This window comes from Kwoniella shivajii, chromosome 11 (genome assembly GCF_035658355.1).
Source record: "Kwoniella shivajii chromosome 11, complete sequence".
Taxonomy (NCBI): domain Eukaryota; kingdom Fungi; phylum Basidiomycota; class Tremellomycetes; order Tremellales; family Cryptococcaceae; genus Kwoniella; species Kwoniella shivajii.
The window spans coordinates 1,273,380-1,294,785 of record NC_085918.1 but is presented as its reverse complement, the minus strand read 5'-3'; the positions used below and the strand labels follow the sequence as shown (position 1 = coordinate 1,294,785).

Here is a 21,406-nt window from a genome sequence, read left to right as displayed (position 1 = left end):
AACGAAATCAAAAAGATAGATGGTCCAGGCGCAAGTAAGGAAAAGGCACATTTACAGCCCATTCGATGGCCGATGAACCGAGGTTGAGAAGCACCAAGAGGAACGAACGCAGGAACCAGGGGGAAACGGGGTTGGAGAGGAGAAAGGGGGGGGGGGAGGGGGGAAGGGGACGGGATGCATTCAAAAGGTATCCAAGCAAAATGAGAAGTATCATAGCGAGACTGGGTGGGGGTTTTGTTGATCTTGACTCACAGAGTTTGATCCACAATCAAATACACCCGAATGCTCTCCGTATCTGATCTCCCTTACTCAAGCTTAACTAGAGGCTCGAGTCACTTTTGAAACTTCGGATGAAGTCGAAGTTGGGATGTTTGCTTTTGATGGTCGTCAAGGAACCGTTCTCGAAACCGAATAGTCGTACCGTTTGACGGATTGATGATATGATATGTGAATTGTTTTATTACAAATGAAATAGACGAGGCTTTTTTGATGATTGATAAGTCTTTCTGTGATATACTTTGTTGATATTGTTGATGTATTAGTCGTATTCCTGTCCGATTTCCATACCGTTTCCCACTTTTCGATTTCCTTGGTTCCTATTTCCTTTTTCCTATTTTACGTCTAGTCTATCTGATATGTATTACTCCAAGTTCCATCTGAGCTGGATATCTAATGCCCTAGTCTGAAGTGTGTTTGGTCGATAGGGTCTTCAGATGCAGGATTCTGGTGAGTCGGGGAGATATGGGAGTCCTGGAAATACGAACGGGGGAAGGGAATCGTGCTTGACCAAGCCGCTTGAGACCGTTTAGAAGGGAGGGTTATGGCGTTTTGCCTTATGTATATCCTAGATCTTAAGTCCTAGATCAGGTCCTACCAGCGAAATAAGCAGAATAATATTATTTGGTATGGATAAAACAAATCGGTGCTTGTCAAAATACGCTAAGGAGAGAGGACTGTATTTTTTTAGACAAAACTAACCACCCACTTAGAATAATCAAGGAATCAAAGATTAGAAATCAATCTCAATCTAAACGCTGATGATGTTTTTGAAGAGACTTAAAAAAGAGATAAAAATACCGTAAAGTAAGAAAGGTTTTTAAGGGATTACAAGATTAAAATACCCTTGATATCTAATCGAGGGGGTTGAGGGCCATTCACTATAAAGACTTTGTTCTTCTTCTTGACCTGCGATTGCATAAGAAATATATATATGTATATATGTATGAATAAATATATCAATTCGGGACAGACTGGATCCTAATGACTCATCTTTACGAGTTACCTGTCATTTTTGAATGAAGGAGCAAGTCAATCTTGCGTGAAATCCCATTTTTACACCTTATGGTTTTCCCTTGTAACTAACTGTAAATCATCACTTCACCTTTTTCCAGAATATCTGAATCAGCATCTGAACCCCCGAAATTGGATAGGCACCGAGCATGAAGGATGAAGGATCTTTAAAAGCTCGATCAGCTGACAGTGCTGTAACGGCGTCATAAAAGTTAATACTCTCCTTTTCACCTGTGAGAATACAAAATGAACTGCCATATTATGCCTATATTAGATTTTATACTTCACATGTGATAAGAGTAACTCGTAATGTATCGTGCGAGAAAAGTACATTTCGTAAGGCCTACGATTTGACGCAATATCCTATGGCGACACAATTATATAGTGTGGCTGTGGTGCCGTAGCCAAGGAGAAGCGTGCAGAGGCCAAAAGCCCGACAGGAGAACAACTTCCCTTGCAAATCGAGGGGTTTTTTTTTTCTCATCGTTTCGTTCCTTTACAAAAGAAAGGTCTAGGTCTCGTTCCTTTCCTCCCCGATGGTTAGTCGACTATCTTTTCAGTTCGGACCCGAACTCTTTTAGATCACAAGAATGAAATGATCCTTTTTGTGTTCCAACCGGATAAGTGATGGTGTAGGGTTTACCATATTGTGATCTTCTATCTGTGAACTTGGTGTCGGTCGATGACCAGTGAATGATCCCCACGTAAGATAAAAAGAAAGTGCCAGTCGGCTTCATCTAGGTCTTACAAGGTACCCTTCTCCCGAAAAGTGCCTGTTCCTTCTCTCACTCTCTGTTTCGCACTCGCGATAGTCCAGTCCTTCGTCGTTCAATCCCAGGACTCGCTTCCCGTCATACTGAATCAGAACTATCTGGTGAAATGCGCAAAACTCGTCCTCCGACTTTCATCGTGTCTTGATCCGATGCAGCTCGAATAAATCTATCGTATGTCAAACGGTAAGACTGTGAATGTCGCTATCGAAAAAAGCATCCATCATCCTAAATGTAACTAAGGCCAGGAAAGATTCCTTTTCTCCTTTTCTCCTTTCTCCGATCGGGAATAACCCTTTTTCGGACTTTGTTCTGATGAATTTAACTATGCCGAAGAAAATTGATTTTTTGCATTTTATGAATGATTTCATCCCAAAAGAGATTCCGTTGAAAATAGCTCATTACACATACATTCATTATTTCTCTTGGTCATGAGTTTGTCTCTGTAGTTTTCACACATCCCCAACCTCTCTGCAGAAAGCACCGAGCAGAAAGGTATCACAGATGACACTCAGAAAGCATTCAGAAGGAAGAAGGAAAAAAGTGATCCGGCATAAAATTGTAGTTCAAGGCCCCCCCCAATCGGCAATTATCTTTTTTTCCTGATTTTATCCGGTTTGAGCGGAATAAATTCGATCGACAGCTAGTAGTACGAGTAAAGATTTCATATTCCACCCCCATATTCATAATGTGATCCAAGCTAAAATCGCTCCCGTGGTTCATATATCGTGCAGCTATTACAGGTGATCTTTCATTGGGGAGAACTGCACATGCGGCTCAGTGACTAATATCCTTCCAATTTACGATGGGGATGCTGATAATAAGGATAAAATGATCAACTCATACAATACGAGTGAATAGCTTTTTAGTAGTACAAGGAAATGCCGTGTTTTCGGAATATCCGTGTGTTTCTTCTTTCAAAGTGTTCTAAACGAGGAAAAGGGAATACGTGAATAGGAACGAAAAAACGTTTGTACGGGGAGACTCCAGTCTCCAGACTCTGGAAAATGAGATACGAATGATTTGTAGTTATTCGTTTCAATCCGTGTTTTTTTCTCCTCTTTTACATTCCGAAATAACACTTGAACCTTCCCAAAGGCCTTTACGATCATTGTCATAAAAGGAAAAGGGGAAAACATAGCTGTTGATTCGAAGCCCGAATAACTTGTTTGGAAAATCCCCGAAAAAGGATACAAACGATTTATTTTGACCGAAAGACATTTTCTCCTTCTCTTTCTCTTTCTGTTTCTCACCGAGATCAACCTCTCAAAGAAATAAAAGGGTAAATAAATAAATAAACTATAACTATAAATCATCATCTGTTGACCATTGGCCATTCACCGTTCACCGTTGAACCCCGTTCCTATTGGATAGCTGTTTCTCCCCCCTGGGATCAATAGCTGGAAAGCAAGTTCACCTCGCACCATCATCCTTTACCATATCCTAAAAACCACTTCTCTCGATTTGGCCGTATTCCAAGCTCTCTTTCGTCAGTGAAGATCAAGTATCAAGTTGCAACGAACGAAACGAGAATTTAGAGAAAAAAACAAGGGGAACCTGATCATCTCGTTTCTACCGTGCCTCTTCAATAGAAAATAGGAAACATATCCGAAACACATTTTTCACACTTTGGACATATTTCTTTATACGATCGACCATCCCCCTTCCCTTTGCTTCCCTTGCGCTTGAGCTTTATTGACTTTCGGCCTTTTCAAGTGATCGCAACAAAAGCGAAACATCCTTCAAATCAAGACTTGGAACTAGCACTAGTACTAGCACGCTTTTGATATAATTAAAAAGGACACCGAGCGTTTACATCTGAAAGGAATTTCCCATTATACAACTCGCTGTTCATTTTTGACTTTTACCCGAAAACAAAATTCCAAACCGCATTGAACCTCTGTTATACACCCGAAGATCAAACGAAACTTGCAGGTTGGTAGAACCCAATACCGCAATAACAAGTACAAGATATTGTGATCTTTCGAGATTTTTACCATTAACTTCTCTGTCTTGACTTCATGTGTATATATCAGCGTCAAGGTAAATAAGAGGTTATATCCCATATCCTCTGCTCGATTCCTTTTGTCAGAGTCAAAATCTGATTCTGATCTGGATCTTGAAAAGCCGAATCAAAGGAGGGTCAAAGTGATCATCTACGAATCCCACCCGCCCTTGTATTGCTTCCGACTTTTGATTAAAAAAGAAGCATACACGAGTGGGCGCATTCGATCGTTGATCATCAAAATCAACACTTCAACATCAGAAACACCAAGTAATTACATCACGGTGATCCATTACTTCAATTCATATCGTCACCAAGCACTGAAGCACTTTCATATGGGACACTGCCGGATCAAAGTGCAATCCGTCTGAACTGGAAAGTTTTATTTTTGGTTACTCATACTTCGCGAATCTTGTCGATCTCCACTTTCACCGGCTGTTTGGGTACCTTTCGATCAACAATCATTGGACAAGTCAAGAAAGTGATTACGATTGACCACCTCGATTACGGTGCAATCAAATTACCGAAAGTACACTACGAGGAATACATATCTATCTCGGTTATCTTGCCATACTAGCTGTATTGCCCTTTGACCCCAAATACGTGTCACCAGTCCTTTGTCTTATAAGAAGACTCAGTACAAAGGAAGTATATCGCATTCAACGAAACAATCAACTTTCTCTTCCTGCAATCCAAAGCATTGTGTATATATGGATAAGAGGTCGAACGGGCTTCATCGGCAATTTTTACCACACTACTCAACGCAAATGCGATCTCTGGATCAAATAATATCGACGTTAACGATATCCATATTCTTCAGCTCATAACGAAGTCCTCCAGCACCAGGCCCAACTCATGGATCAAGTGGATGGTGAGCCTTCGAGCCACCAACCGGTGGTACACTATACTAAACCAATTCTCGCTTCTATCGGTAAGTCTGGTATTCTCAATTTAGATAGAGCCATGCGGTGTGAGGGTATAGTTGCCTGCTTCCTACGACTGTCATGTGTTTAGCCTGTATAGCGATAACCTCGTTGACTGATTCGAGCTTCTTCTTTATTACAGGCACAGTATTGATCGATGCGTTCGACTCACCGCCCAGGCCGATTATAGACCCAGTAGTGGTCTCGAGCAAAATTCTGGGATTGCCCACTTCCGCTGCCATTACCACTCCCACTCTCCCTACTCCGCCTTCTCCGTCAAATCCAAGTGGAACTACAACTTCAACTTCTAGTTCATCTTCTTCTGTTGCATTGAGCAATAACATTCATCATCAACCTTTATCGGTCCCACCACATCTTATAACACCAATCACTTCACCCGTACCATCAGTTGGACCCTCAACACCCCAATTGAGTCTCGATGACATACCGTCACCCAACGCTGAAGATGTGTATGAGATGTTGGGTGGTGGGGCATTGTATGCTCTCGTAGGAGCGAGGTTCTGGTTATCACCCAAACAACTTCGTACATTAGTAGATAGATCACCGGAAGATGAACCAAACGATCTACCAATTGAAGTAGAGGATAAATTGAAATCTCTAGGTGAAGACATATGGGTTTGGAATAGAGGTAAAGGTACTAAAATGACCAGAGCAAGAATTCGGTATGAAGGTGATATCAGGTTGTACGTCATAAGTCTTCTCTGCTAATATTCTGTTGCTTCCTCAAAACCCGCTGACTGAATACTGTCAATAGCTTTCAACCAATTGTGAAAGCCCCACATCGTACGATCGCTCAGATCAATTCATCACCTTTACATGGAGCGGAATACCTTCATATAAGTCCACCTTATTCACCTGAAAACGTTGCTACACTTCTTGATGAGATCGATTCCTTGAAAAAACTCGACCCTGAGAGATCTTGGTCACCCAAAATCGTTTTTGAGCCTACACCACCATCATGTCATCCTGGTCAAAAAGAATGGCTAGAACGTATCTTGTCACGTATACAGGTGCTTTCGTGAGTCTGTTGGATATTTGGGTGCAATGTGGAGCAAATCTGAAGAGCTGATTTGTTACTAGACCAAATCACGAAGAGATATTTTCATTTTATTCTATACCTCTGATGGAATTTTCTGATCCTGATTTGAAACCTACAGTTGAAAAACTGATCAAACATCTTGTATCTGATGTCGGAATTGGAGAAGATGGGAAAGGTATCGTAATTGTTCGTTGTGGAAGATTAGGCGCTTGCGTTGGAACTAAATTGCACGGACTGAAATGGTGTCCTGCATATTTCACTGGTCAGGAAGAATCAAAAGTAAGAGATGTTACGGGTGGTAAGTTTTGTCTTTCGGCTTGAATGATAGTCATTTTTATCAATGGAGTTCGGCTTGAGCTAATTAGATTTTCTCAAATTTAGCTGGTAATGCATTTCTCGGTGGATATATTGCTGGTTTATCATTATCAGATGGTGATCCATACGAAGGTAAATCTCCTTATATTACCTTTGACTTTTTAAAAAACTTTTGACTTAAAAGAAAACGTATGATGAGTTCCTTAAAAAGAAACACACTCATCATGTTTTGTCACATAGCTCTACTGTACGCAACAGTCTCAGCTTCATTCGTGGTTGAACAATTCGGATTACCGATTCTGAGTCAAGTTGGTGATGATAAGGAGGAATGGAATGGTGATTCACCTTATAGGAGACTAGAGAGTCTTGGAAAACGAGTTGAATAGTTTTGCTGAGAACTCATCGACCTGCCTACCTTTGATGAAATCAGACAATGGCTTAGACTCTCTTCATCTTGGGAAGGTTTGAAAGGGAAATTGTAAAGATGTCCAAGACTAAAGGGGAAATCGGATAGTGGGAAATTGTGAAATAGGAGAATCGGAAAATCGGAAAATGTCATCATGTCAAAATCAAAAATCATAGATTTGGTCATTCTGTTAAAAATACAATACACAACATACAACAATCATACATTATATCTTGCATATTTCTATTTCTTCATCGGATAACTTCAAGGGTTTAATTCTGTCATGCATATTTATACATCTGGTATGGGATTCGTGCGGGGTATATAGAACTGTGGAGACGCTTAAAATACAATCGAAATCATCATTATAGATTGTGAACAGGAATGTGTCCCAATGTTTTTGTCTTCTCCTATGCACTGTCAATCCAGATGGTAGTGTATTAAGGACGATTTCAGTACCCATCATCTGAAATGATCGAATTCACTCTCGTCTTTTTTTATCCTCTAATCGCTGGAAGAGTGTCGACCGACTCGTCCTTATTTGGCTCCTGTATAGCTGGATTCACATCTTGCGTTGATGTAGAAGTACTCAATCCACTCCAATACAATCTTCCCGCTACTTCTTTGACTAACCATTTCATACCTTGTTCCAAACCAGATCCAGTATATGCGGAGCATGGATGGACTATCCATCTATGTGATGATATTGATTCAAGATCTAGTGACTGATATAATGTTCGTGATATCAGTGTCTATACTTGATTCGACTACTGTACTGTTCTCTGGCCAAGGGAAAGGAACCCTTGCCACAAGTGAAATTGCATCGATGGATACCGAAAAAAGCAGATGAAAAGATATTAAAACTCACATCCCTTATTTCCTCCAAAGTCATTGATCCTTGTAAATCCTGTTTATTCGCAAAAACCAGTAATGTAGCACCTGCCAATCTCTGCCATTCCGTTTCTTTTGATTAGCAGCGAGCCCATACGTACTCGAACAAGTCGGAGAATTGATCATGACCATGTCCACTCCCCAGCCGATTGATCCAAAAGAGGGAAACGAACATTTATGTATGTACGTTATATCAGTACTCACTTCTTCTTGTAGTAGAGTCTTCAATTCAAATTGACAGTCTTTCATCCTTATTCTATCTGAAGAATCAACTACCCAAACTACCGCATCTGTAGATTCGAAATAATTCCTCCAATACGGTCTTAAAGTCCTTTGTCCACCTACGTCCCCTGTATTACATCCCCATCAACCCAAACCCGAATTAGTATTGCCACGAATGAAGGGGACTATTGGATGAAAGTGAACTGATTGCGTATCGTGACTTAACGTACAGATGTTCAACGTATATCTGATGGTTTCAAATCAATATATCAATCCAACCGGATCTTAAGTAAACCTCCAGACAATCACATATTTCGGATCTGATGTAATATCACTTGAGGATGTGGAGCGAGCAAGGAGAATAGCATCTTTATCAGATGAAGAAGAAAACTCACCCATCCCTTATCAAAGTCTTGATATTAAAACCCAATGTCGGACTGATATCAGATATATTCTCATCATTCAATTTCTTCAATATAGTTGTTTTACCAGCGTTGTCCAGACCCCTATTTCACATGATACTCCATTAGTACGTCCACTCGGCTTTTCCTAGATGTGACTGATGTGACAAGTGCAAGTCTCGAAATAAAGGTTGCAGAGATAAACGAAAATAGAATCAGAATCAGAATCATTAAAGACGGACGTACAGGAAAAGTACTCTCATTTCCTTTGATTTAGCTTTATTCTTTCTTATAATCGTTAGTAATCCTACATGCCCACAGTAGCAAAAAATTCAGCCTCGGACTCATCTCATGAGCCAGATTTAATCAGATTCTACGTACCCATCTTGACGATGATCGTCTCTTACATCATTCTCCTTCCCAATGAAGGTGGTAAGTGAGAAGATGTACGAGATGTATGAGATGACATTGACGCGACTGTTCCTCTGACAACATTACGAGTGGAATGCCACGTGGCACATATCACCGAATTATCAACTTTCGGATGATATCCTTTCTCTGTTAATCATCAACAGGTCATCCCAGTCTTGTAACTGTCTTGTACTTTGCCAACCATTCTATCCCATGAATCAGATCTAGTCTGACTACAAGTAATATCATGCATCTTGATGTCGAACATTGAACGAAACCTTGAGAGATATACTGAAATGTCTTATACATCGATTTTCATTTTCTCCTTGAAAAGACGAACGTATGGTACGTAAAGGAACAGAAAACTTTCAATAGTAAATCACTAATAACGAACCCCTAAATATAGCCTATAGCCTATAGCCATTCTCTCCGACGCCTGAAACCTTCTCACAAGTACTCCCTTACTCATCCGAGATCTATCAAAATATCATCATTAGCTCATACCTCACAAAAAAGTTGTGTAGCAGGAAGAAATTCAAGACTTACCTTTGGAGCTAAGAAGAACTGTAATGTACCTTGTTCGAAATCGAATTGAACAAGTAACGGTACATCATTTGACATGTGTAAGCTGACTTCTCGTGCGAGTGGAGCTGATTTAGCGAAATTGGTAAGGTATTTGAGTGAGAATGTGAGTGAAACTTGTTTTTCAAGGATGATCGATACTCCAACGTCGTCTGAAGATGATTCTTCCTTTTTGGATTTTTTAGCGGTCTAAGTATGCAATGTTCGTATAAGTTGACTTTTTCCACTTTTACTGTTGTGGCACAACTTACCTTTGCTTTACCGTTAGCCTTTCTTTTCTTTGGTCTTTCATCTTCATCCATCTCGTCTTCTACAATTTGGGATGTTGTTAGCTTTTCATCTCTCATTACATTGGTTCTCCAAGTTGATGTGTTGTGGCTGAAGGTCAAAGGGTGAACTTACCACCTTCTTCTTCATCTATTTCAGGTTTTTCATCCTCTTCTTCCTCTTCATCTTCTTGATCTGGATCTCTCTTTACATTAGACTTCTTTGACGAAGAAGCACCTCCTCTATCCGTTCCAGCGGATTGTTTTAACAAGACACTACCATTTCCAACTTCACCTTCTGAACTAAACCTTACACCTTCTTTTGAAGCTTCAATCTTAACTGATTCACCTAAAGCAGCTAAATCTCTACAGATCCTTTGAAATTCAGATGATGACATGGTGATGGTCGCGTCATATTGAGTATCGGGGATACCGAGATGTTCTTGATCGATATCCATCAATTTCATTTCGTATTCACCTACTCGATCTTCCTCTGTAATGATCGCAACGATTCTCATATTTAGCTCTGTTACTTTGTACTGGTTTTGATCGGGAATGAAATGGTCATTTCGGAGAAAACCACTCACTGGGAGATTCGAATACTAATCCAAGAGAATCGGCATCGTCGGGAGCTTTTAGAGTTACGACATCTTGATCTTTAGCACATTTGAGGATTTTAGTGAGGGAAGTAAGCTATAAACGAAGACCCATAAAGTCAGCAATTATCATTATAAGCTAGTATGTCTGATCAAAACCATGCCACGCAAGCTTACATTCACACCGAGAGGCATATTTCTGTCGCATCGGTAAGATTCGAATTGCTCAGCTACGAGTTTAAGAGATACAAGAGCAACATGAGAGTTGTCCATCGCTTGAAGAGCCTGTTTTAGTTACCATACCATACAATATCAACATTGCTTCTCTCGAAATACTCGGCGGCAGGGAGATCACTCACGATACCTTCGTCGGTACAATCGAGATTACCATCTGTCACTAACTCCTTGATAGCTATTTAATGGGAAACACATGTAAATTGTCAGTAAGATTGAATGTCGCCAGTTGAGATTATTGGTTGAGTTCATCAACTGACCATCTAAGAGCTTTTTAAGTACAGCAGCTTGTTTTACTCTGGCTTCCAACATCTTGTATTGAGTTGATCAAGGTTACTATATGGATGAGATGCACTGAGGTGAAGAGAATGAGAAAGTAGAAAGAGAGAGATAGAGAAGCGCGTCGATGTTGCAGTTGTTAAGGATGTGGTGGGGGGGTGTAGTTGAAAATCGCGTGGTAAACGAGTGGGACATGAGTCAAGATGCGCGTCTTCCTCTTTTGTATGGTGGTGGAGTGATAACGATAATTTAATGACACGTGTAAATTGATATACACACAGTCTCACGCGTCAGATCATCATCATCACCGTCCTCCATGCTATCGCTGGTAACAACAACAACAACGTTGGGATAACATATCACACACTTTGTTGTATCCACTTCAAGGAGTAGACGACAACCAAATACATTAATATGACCGCTTTCAATACTCTGCCGGTAAGTTGATAGCTCTCGAATGATACATGAGCAGTATCAACTAACATGACTCGTCTCCTATCATAGCTCCATGAGACTCTCAACCTGTATGTCTCCCCTACAGCTTATGTCTTTGAACCAGCTTCATCTTCATCTGGGGCACACGGATTCGATGGACCCGCTTTTATCAATGAGAAAGATTCAAGGGAGAGCTTGTACGTTGATAGAAGGACAGGTAGGATGAGCTTGAATGGTGAGTTACAACGCAATTTAGCTCGGATTTGGGTATATATGACACATGGAGTTCAGTATTGATCATTGGCTGCATATAGAAACATCCCAAATACCCTTTGGCAAAGAAAAAGTTATAACATGCTATGGTATAATCGGAGTTCTGAGTCTTGCTACAAGTAAGTTTCTTCGTTTCTTCAATGGACAAATTAGCTGATCGTATGGGTCGATCACCAAAAAGCCGACTTCTTATTAATTATAACATCAAGAACACCATCATGTAGATTATTATCACAACCAATCTACTTAGCAACAGATTTCAGATTATTACCTTTATCACCTTTATCAACTTCAGCTACGATATTAGATCATCCAGTTGAGAAAGAATTGATATCACTCGTTGAACAGGGGTTAAAATCCGGTAGATTATGGTTCTCTTATGGATGGGATTTAACCAATACCTTACAAAGGCAAAAAGAATTGGAAGATCAAGATCAGAGTAATGATACGAATGATCGGCCAATGCCACTCTGGAAAAGAGCAGATGAAAGATTCTTTTGGAATAGATACCTAATGGGTAAAATGATTGATTTAACTGAGAATGGTGGTGTCGATGTGAGCAAAACCTTTTATAACCTATTCTATGATATTCAAGACGTTCGAATCTCATACTGATGGCGATAATGGCATTTTGCAGTTGGGCAGGTTCATCTTGCCTGTCATGTATGGATGTGAGTTGTACCACTCCACTTCCATCTCCATTTCGAAACAAGAAGTCACTCCCACTCGCACACACACCTCATTGGTTCATGCTAATCTCCCACTTAGCTGTCGAATTACGATCAACCTCGATCCACTCTCGGGATTTACTCTTCCTGCTGATTTCGCGAAGATCAAGACACCGTGCGGGTACAAGATATTTCTCGAGAGGTTTGAATTCTCAAGGATACGTTTCTAATTTCAACGAGACAGAACAGATAGTTCTCTTTGATCCATTACCTGAGAACGGCGAACAGATAAGAAGAGGTAGAGTTGACGGTAGAGAACGATTGAGTTTCGTTCAAACTAGAGGAAGTGTTCCTCTTTTCTGGGCTGAAGTCAATAATTTAAGATATAAACCGGATTTGCAAATTATGGATTATACAGAGACTGTGAGTCATCAATACTGAACCAAACCAAAAAGTACACCTTACGATGTATCGCTTACAATTTTCCTAGCCAAACGCACTAGCTAACCACCTCCATTCATTGATAAATATATACGGTCACGTTCATCTAGTCAATTTGGTAAATCAAAAAGGACACGAACAACCAGTCAAAGAAGCATTCGAGAAATACATTTCAATGGTGTCTTCATCCGATCCAATAATATCTGAAAAAGCTCATTATCTGTATTTCGATTTTCATCACGAATGTCGTAAATTAAGATTCGATAAAATTCAATTATTAATTGATAGATTAGAAAATGATTTGAATTCAATGGGATGGTTCCATTCTATAAATCCCTCTTCTTCACAATATGGTCAACCACAACACCATTCAACCTTTCAACATCAACAGCAACAACAAACTTCTAAGAATGACACGGTTATATTAAGCAAACAAGGTGGTGTCATTAGATCAAATTGTATGGATTGTTTAGACAGAACGAATGTGGCTCAATCAGCTTTAGGTAGATGGGCTTTGAACAAACAACTTGTAATGGCAGGTGTATTAAGTCCGAAAGAATCAGTTGAGGATCATGATGAATTCATGAACATGTTTAGAAATGGTAAGTTCTTTGTTGTGTTGTTCTCTTCCTGCAGAGCCATCGAAATGTGGTGTTATCGCCTTGGCCTTGAATGTCGATCTGAGTACCCGCTTAGATTACATGAAGTCTCTCGTCTCTACCTTCCGCTCACATCCATTCCATACACGTCATCGCTGACACTCTCTTTCAAACCTCGTAGTATGGGCAGATCACGGTGACACCGTCTCAAGAGCGTACGCCGGCACAGGAGCGTTAAAAGCGGATTACACCCGAACAGGTAAAAGATCAAAAGAAGGGATGTTGCAAGATGGTTATAAGAGTGTGATGAGGTATATCAGAAACAACTTCTTCGATGGTGACAGGCAAGTAAGTGTAACCACCACTGTCCATGCGATACGTAGCCGCGTTCTTCCAGACAATTCTTGAGATAAAAACCCAATATATCACTCACATTTTTCCTTTCTCTTGATGACTCTACTACAAGAGCTAAGCTGATTTATTCAACAGGACGCTTTCGATATCCTCACCGGTGCTTGGGTAGCAAGACGAGGAGGGATCCCTCCGTTAACAGATACAAGACCTTTACTCATGAGAGCTGTAAGTCAGCTGTCTGCCCCCTCATCCCACCAAGATCCAGCTGACACCGCTTCAAATTCCAGATGCCTTATGTGCTCGCTTTCGCAGTCACCATGATCTTGGCAGCTTTGACATTACCACGAACAAGTGGTGAGTGACCAAAAACTAAAAGATAGAAGGAGTGTTGTCCTGACAGAGGTGATATGTAGATTTATCCATTTACTCGTTCTTGGTGCTCTGGGTATTCTTGGCCTTCTTCTCTTCCTCTTACATCTGGGGCAATGTAAGTTTGACAGGAATTACACTGCCCCACTGATCAACGAGCATTTCGCTAACGCAGAGTGTCTAGGGAACATCATACGTATCGTGGCCAAGACTAAACCCGCCTCTCGAAGTGTTATCGTGGAATGGTCCCGGAGCTAGATCTGCTGCTCGTGGAAGAGGTCTATCATTAGCTAATGTCGTACCCATATTCAATAAGAAAACCTCGTCATCTACAAATACTGGGCTCGGAAGTAGACCAGCTGCTTATAAGATGGAAGAAGTTGAATTGGGTAAAAGAAAAGGTGCATTGATTGATTAAATGGTCTATGGTCTGGTTGATATAGAAATAGTATGCAAGGAAAGGCGTTTTCCCCAGGTATTTGAAGAAGGCATATTATGGTTTTCACAGGAAAGACCGTTCAAATGATGATGATGAAGAAGAGACCATCTAGTGGTTAGGATCTTTCTTTCTTTCGGTGGCAATTAATTGATTATAGAAGCTATGTGACATGATAATATGCTCAGGCAACACTTTTATTGACTAGAAAGTTGACCGAGTAGTCTGCCTTTGTATACATTCAGCTGACGAAAGGCATAGTATCTCCTTGGACTTCTTGAAGGGTTTAAATAGATGTTCGACTCTTGAGCAGGTATGAGAGGCTATGCAAGATACTGATCTAAAGATGAAGGATCAGATCGGTTCTTTCTCTGCCCCCATCCCCCCTCCTCCCTTGCTTGCCTTCTTTCTATCTTCCGGCGGTATGTTACGGTACAAAGGGAGATGTCACCTTTCTCAATGGTGTTAGGTCGATTACGGCCGTACGGTGTACGACATCATTACACATGTGCACATGTCGTTGATGTTTTGAAGGAGGGAAAAGATGATGGTTTTGTGCGGTGAATTCTCATTATTTTGTTCTTTTGATAAACAAAAGGTGTGAATGTTACGTTATAAGGGATAAGCATGTTTTTGAAATCTCCTGAATGTGTGTATCTGATGACTGCACAGCTTTGTAAATTGCTTGGCTTTATTGCTTCTCCGAAGATGGGGAGTCACAGAGTGGTAGTATCTCACTCTATTCAATATGAAGCAGGTCCACTCCGTCAATCTACGTTCTCACACGGAGTAGAAGTGACCATCTGAAAGCAAAACGCGACTGAACAACTCAAAATCCCACTAAGAGTACTACTCAATTTGAGAGAAAAGGAACTCGACCTATATATTTCAATCCGACGCGTCCCGATCCGAAATGGGATATCAAAAGTAATAACGACCTGAAATAAGGATAATTTCACTTCAAGGGGAAAAAGAGCAAGGGGAAGGAGGAAAAAAAAGTTTGTTGTTTCTTTGTTTCCATTGGTGCCAAGAATAACATCAGATACGTCAAGCGAAGAGATAGAAATAGGTTCATGGGAATACGAGTAACACCTCAATAGTTGATCACCCCATCTCTGCACAGCATCGATTTCATCTCATTTCTTTTAAATTTGGATCTCAACATTTCGAAGAATAAAACGACATCAACATCAACAAGAGTACCGCGGTAGATAGACCAACTCGTATAAAGTATAAACGGGATACGTGAGTTTAAACACATCATTCCCTTCCCCCCCCCCATCTTTCATTACACTCATTCATATATAATACCATCGAATCCCCTTGAAACCAATAACTAACTTATTATTTACACCTCTTATCTTTTCAGAAACGAACACATAGACAGCTTTCTTGGCGTCACGAAAACGACCTTGTAGATTAACGACGGAACGACGGAATAGACATTTCTAAACGCACTCACGACATCTCTACAATCCCATCAATCAAGACCAAGCCAATAAGTATCCCACCTATCGGGGGCTTGACCATCACTCCTCACAATGATCACTCCAATCCCATTAGCACTATCATTATCATTATTCATACCATTACTCTCATCCGTTTCAGCTACCTTTGATCCTAGATTAAAGGAGAGACATCCTCATAACATACATAATCCACACAGAAGAGCTTTGAAACGATCAATCACGTCAGATGCATCAACAGTTAATGGAGATTCATTCGATTTCATCATCGCAGGTGGGGGTGTAGCAGGTTTAACCTTGGCCTCAAGATTAAGTGAATGGTCAAATGTCACTGTCCTTTGCATAGAAGCGGGCGGTGATGGAAATGATGTTATCGATCAGATCGATACTCCAGGTGAGTTGTCGTCTATCGCTCTCTCTCTCTCTCTCTCTTCCTTGTCGTGAAAGGCAACTCGGGATGATTCCTGGTTGAAATAATCTACCTTCGTGCCATGTATCGTTGAATAGCTCGACTGATCTATCATGTATAGGTTACTCTTATCTCAATTCATTGACTAATTCAGCTTATGATTGGGCGTACAAGACTGTTGCTCAAGTGAGTACATGTCGATATCACCATTCACTCTGAGATATCAAAATCTCAACCAAATAGTACCTTTTTGAGCTGACGAACCTTGTTCGCAAGACGGACGCATTGAACAACGTTAAAGGATGGCCAAGAGGAAAAGGTTTAGGTGGATCAGGTGCCATCAATGGTATGTTCTGGGGAAGACCTAGTGAGGTTGAACTTGACGCTTGGGCAAGTGAGTATTATCCTAATCATTTGGAAAACCCTTCGTGCATTCGCTCGTGACACCCTTCATACATGAGATAAAGGGTATGGCTGATCCGTTTCCCTTTCAATCATAGCGCTTAATCCTAATACCGATGAAACATGGAATTGGGATGAGATAAACAACTATATCAAAAAGGTGAGCTAATCTGTTCCCAACCATTTCTATCAGCACATTCCTTTTATGAATACCATGAACCCAAGTCTTGGTTTTTGCCTGGTCCTGTCCTTCCGTTCTTCTTACCTAGACACTTCTCTTGTATATCGTTGTATATCCGAGATGAATAACTGCTGACATAATTACTCGTACAGGCTGAAAATTACACAGCTCCCAGCACAGATGTTCAAAATAAATTCGGCATGACTGTTCAAACCGAAAATCACGGACATTCAGGACCTATTCAAGTCGGTCATACCGAATACATTTTCGACGAAGTAGCTAAATGGATCCCGTAAGTTCACCTACCAATGTCAAGCTGGAATCAATATTAATTTACCGTCCACTTGCAGCGCATGGAAGACGTTAGGATTCCCATCTATCGATAACGCAGCTGGTATATCAAGAGGTGCCTGGCTTTCAACTTCAACAATCAACGTATCTAATCAAACTAGATCAGACTCAAAAGCAGGTTATATCGATCCTTTACCACCAAGATCAAACCTTGTCATCTTGACAGGTCAACAAGTGACTGAAGTCATCTTTAATGGAACTAAAGATGCTAGTGGAAATCTCATCGCTAGTGGACTTAAATTCCAAGCTAGTTCAGGAGCTACAAGTTATACAGTTCAGGCCAACAAGGAAGTCTTACTTTCGTGAGTACCAATCTATCATATAACGAATCTCTTCATGCACGATTCAGCGAGATCTGACAACAATGTGATTGAAATAAAATAGCGGTGGTACAGTTGGAAGTGCCCAATTGCTTCAGTTATCTGGTATCGGTCCTGCAGAGACCCTTTCCGCTGTTAACATCGACAACAAGCTAGACTTACCTGTCGGATACAACTTGCAAGACCATGTCTCTTACTCCATGTACTGGACAACTCCGTAAGTTTCAGCACCTTTACGAGCTGAACCTCGAGCTGTTAATACTGATGACGGTACTGTCTTTTCCTCTCGTAGTCAAGGTACTTTCACTTGGAACAACTTGAGTGTTTCAGCCGATCTCAAAGCTTCTGCTTTGACTGAATACCAGACCTCCAAGACTGGTCTTTGGACGTACGTCAACGAGGCTGTCGGATGTAAGTGCACAATTCAGATCCCCTTTTACGACTACAGGCAACGAGCTGATCATGTGCTGCTCGCCAGACCCATCAATGAACGATATCATGGGTTCTACTTCTGAGGCCTCAACTTATGCAACGCAAATCAACACAGACATGTCAACTACCGTATCCAATGTTCAGTCATGGCTTGATTTACCCACCAACGTAGTAACCGGTCTATCAGCACAGTACGCTATTCAACAAACATGGATGACAACAGATGTTGGTCAACTCGAAATCATCCTCACCATGCTTGGTAAAGGAAACAACGAAATGGGTATCCAAGTTGCTCTTCAACACCCGTGGTCAAGAGGAAAAATCATGATCAATTCCAGCGATCCTTTCACTTCACCCATGATCAATCCCGATTACTTTGGTGTTGGATATGATATCGATATCATGAACTATGGTTCTGCATTCGCTCGAAGTTTGGCGGCTGCTTCCCCCCTCAGTGATGTCATGATCACAGAAGATTATCCAGGTGCTACAGTGACCGGTGACGCTTTAGCCAACTACACCAAACTCAACTCTGGAACGGAATATCATCCAATGGGAACCTGTTCGATGCTTCCTAAAGATTCAGGCGGTGTAGTGGATACGACATTGACAGTTTACGGTACAGCCAATTTGAGAGTTATCGACACTTCAATTGCACCATTACATATCTCAGCTCATACCATGGCTATAACCTACGGTATTGCCGAGAAGGCAGTTGATATAATCAAGAAGAAGCATTGGAAACAAGTCGTCGCGCAAAACACCACTTCTACATCAGCCGCCGGATCGGATTCTTCTTCAACAGCTAGTCCAGGCAAAGCTACAGATTCCAGCGTAGCTTCCGCCAATCAAGATTCCGTTAGTTCTTCAGGCTTATCAAGCGGTGCTAAGATAGGTGTGGGAATCGGTGCAGGTGTAGGTGCACTTGCCGTTCTTGGGGCTTTGATTTTCTTCTTCTTCTTGAGAAAAAAGAAGGCTGCTTCAAACGCGGGTGAAAAAGGTTGGTATGATCAAAGGAACACTCAAGGTGGATGGCACAATGGAGATGGTGGTGAGTCATACCCCGTTTGGGGGGATAATAACGATCTGAATGTATGCTGATTTGAATTACACATGGATATAGCATATAAAGAAGGATATGCGGCACCTCCAGCTCAAGCACAAGCGTATCCTATGGCCGCATTTGATACACATGGAGATGGAAATGATGATCCATCTAGAGGACCTGCACCATTCTTCGCGGCTCATTCGAGAACACATTCAGTCGATACGATGGCAACAGCAGATTTGGCTTCTAGGACTCCTATGAGATCACAATCAGGATATGGATTGAGTGGATCTTCAACTCCGTATAGAGATGATCATTCAGATGATGGTCATGGTGATTTAAGTGGTGGTGGTGGAGTCGGACATCAATATCCTACTCCAGAAGGCGCAGGTCAAGCTTGGCCTAGACAACAGAGTTATCAACCTGTCAACATTAGATAGAAGACTGAAGATAAGGGAATGAGCAGTCAGATAGGAGTATTAGATGGAAAGAATATATATAAGGGATCAGAAGATAAGAGGGATTTGAAGGATAATCACTCATACATATAGATTTTTTCACGTACTGGATTCTTTAGATCAATCATTGGATTTGGACAATAACACTTGATGTCAGCTTTCACGTTGGTACTTCTCATTACATACATATATATACATGCAGAATGCAATGGGCTCTTACGCTTTATCAATCGATATTGTATTCCCGTTTCCCCACCTTGCGATTTCAGTGTTGATTTCATGACTGAAAAAATACTGCAGACGACAAGATGGGTGTCGAATCGCGGTATGAGACGATTGGATATGATTTAGATTGAAAGTAGTTATGGGAGCATCAGTTTTTGTTCTTGCTGGCGATGAGGATTTACTAACGATCGCGACGAGAGGACAGTGCAATGAATACGATTGGGGGGTTGTTTTTTTTGTGAACGATGTTTGTTGATGACACGAGCATGATAACATAATCACGCATATCAGAGGTTCTTGTGGTGATCTTTGTCAGAAGCCGGACGATCAGGTTCCATCGAATCGGATCGGATTCATGAATGGCATGACATGAGATGAAGGGAATTTAGGTTAGGGTAAAATCCCCATTCCTCTCGATCGGTTTTACGTTTTTACGTTTTTTACCTAAGAGAAAATGAATACCTTAAAATGTTTAAGGTCGTCTCTGTTCCCGTAGTCGACATGGTGAAACTCTATCAAATTACACTATCACATCGACATCGAAAGGAATGTCTGGTCTATTCTATCTATACGTTTGTTGATGTCCTCGATCCAATCGACCAAGTTTTTCCGATGTTATTATTTAATAATTTTCAATTCCCAAACTTACTTTTATTACATGATCAAAGGTGATTCAATAATCTATGGGAAACTGAGATACTTGGAAAACTGACTATACCGCACGGGACATTCCGGAGGACCTGAAGTCGGGATCAACTATCACCTTTGTAAAGAACGAATACGAAGGTACGTACGAACCTACCAAACTAAACACTCAATTCGATAAAAACGAGGCGTAGTAACGAGATCTCTTGAATAAAATAATAATAATAATATCCCGCACCTCCCTACCATCTCGCATCTCACCTACATCCCGTATTTTAAGGATGTATATGAAATTCAACAACAGCAACTACGTTCCCATTCACATGCAAACGTTCAATCACATGAAAAGAACTTTTCGAACCGATTTACGGTCGGTCGTAAATGTCACAAAAAGGAAAAAAAGGTAATTATAATAATACTTACAAGTAACACTTATGTGGCTTGAATATCAATCCCTTCTTGCTCCTTACGTTACAACTTACCTTCCCGACTATAACTTTCGATTTTGATAGACCATCTTGGATATCGACGATGAACTGACGACTGACTTCAAAGACAAGAAATGACTGCGCGACTGAAACTCCTGTTCTCTAGAAATGGATGTGGCAGTCTCTCAACGCGACTGTTTTGTCAAACTTCATTAAATTCCTTTGTGAATTACCACTGAGTATTGAATGCTAACTTGTGACTAATAAGATGCAATCAATCAAAAATGATCACCAAATGAGTTGCCATAGATTGACCTCGTGAGGTCTCGCATATCGTCATCATAATAATATAATATTGTAAGAGAAATAAAAAAGGTGATCAACACTGATATTCGGGAGAAACTATGGGTAATAATACTATGATATGATAATATGGTTATGATACTGAACAAGAAAAATAAGTGAATCGTTGATGTAGCTATGATATGATCTAATGTATATGTAAAAATGGAATCAAGCCAAGTTGTACTAATGATAAATATGTGTGGATTTGAAAAGAAGAAAAATCTATAAACTATATATTACTTTTGTGTGGTTTCCTAAAAGTCCCATCGAGATTCCTTCATTCGATTTATCATTCATGATCGATCGTTAATTTTCTTGCGATATGTGCTGGGTGGATATGTATGTCTTGTTTGTTGGGTGAATATGCAGTTGTTTTGGAAAATGATATATATCGAGTCTGTTATATATATGCAATAAGGGTAATGATAAATCTATATGCCGATGTGATTATGCCGGAAAGAAAATGGGAA

At 40.6% G+C, this 21,406-nt stretch overlaps 5 protein-coding genes across 5 annotated transcripts; 3 read left to right on the top strand and 2 right to left on the bottom strand.

Annotated features, from left to right (window-relative positions):
* Positions 1-4,920: 4,920 nt before the first annotated feature.
* Positions 4,921-6,749, top strand: IL334_007891 (uncharacterized protein; the record flags this gene model as incomplete). The annotated part of the gene is made up of 6 exons (XM_062939580.1): positions 4,921-4,996; positions 5,131-5,692; positions 5,764-6,027; positions 6,090-6,346; positions 6,430-6,495; positions 6,604-6,749. 6 exons carry the CDS (start codon positions 4,921-4,923, stop codon positions 6,747-6,749), a joined length of 1,371 nt encoding a protein of 456 aa, XP_062795631.1.
* A 517-nt stretch (positions 6,750-7,266) lies between these two features.
* IL334_007890 (uncharacterized protein) lies at positions 7,267-8,668 on the bottom strand (the record flags this gene model as incomplete). Its single annotated transcript, XM_062939579.1, has 7 exons — positions 7,267-7,494; positions 7,638-7,718; positions 7,865-8,010; positions 8,113-8,129; positions 8,278-8,388; positions 8,530-8,590; positions 8,665-8,668. 7 exons carry the CDS (start codon positions 8,666-8,668, stop codon positions 7,267-7,269), a joined length of 648 nt encoding a protein of 215 aa, XP_062795630.1.
* Positions 8,669-9,155: 487 nt separating this feature from the next.
* On the bottom strand, positions 9,156-10,684 carry IL334_007889 (proliferating cell nuclear antigen (pcna); the record flags this gene model as incomplete). The annotated part of the gene is made up of 8 exons (XM_062939578.1): positions 9,156-9,170; positions 9,241-9,465; positions 9,528-9,586; positions 9,679-10,035; positions 10,130-10,235; positions 10,316-10,423; positions 10,498-10,550; positions 10,633-10,684. 8 exons carry the CDS (start codon positions 10,682-10,684, stop codon positions 9,156-9,158), a joined length of 975 nt encoding a protein of 324 aa, XP_062795629.1.
* Positions 10,685-11,065: 381 nt separating this feature from the next.
* Positions 11,066-14,208, top strand: IL334_007888 (uncharacterized protein; the record flags this gene model as incomplete). The annotated part of the gene is made up of 12 exons (XM_062939577.1): positions 11,066-11,089; positions 11,156-11,321; positions 11,401-11,478; positions 11,541-11,914; positions 11,997-12,030; positions 12,128-12,450; positions 12,518-13,070; positions 13,249-13,415; positions 13,557-13,646; positions 13,709-13,775; positions 13,835-13,908; positions 13,975-14,208. The coding sequence occupies 12 exons, from the start codon at positions 11,066-11,068 to the stop codon at positions 14,206-14,208; spliced, it is 2,184 nt and encodes a 727-aa protein (XP_062795628.1).
* A 1,559-nt stretch (positions 14,209-15,767) lies between these two features.
* On the top strand, positions 15,768-19,275 carry IL334_007887 (uncharacterized protein; the record flags this gene model as incomplete). The annotated part of the gene is made up of 10 exons (XM_062939576.1): positions 15,768-16,086; positions 16,223-16,287; positions 16,378-16,495; positions 16,602-16,663; positions 16,837-16,976; positions 17,035-17,337; positions 17,420-17,572; positions 17,648-17,766; positions 17,834-18,838; positions 18,911-19,275. 10 exons carry the CDS (start codon positions 15,768-15,770, stop codon positions 19,273-19,275), a joined length of 2,649 nt encoding a protein of 882 aa, XP_062795627.1.
* Positions 19,276-21,406: the final 2,131 nt, after the last annotated feature.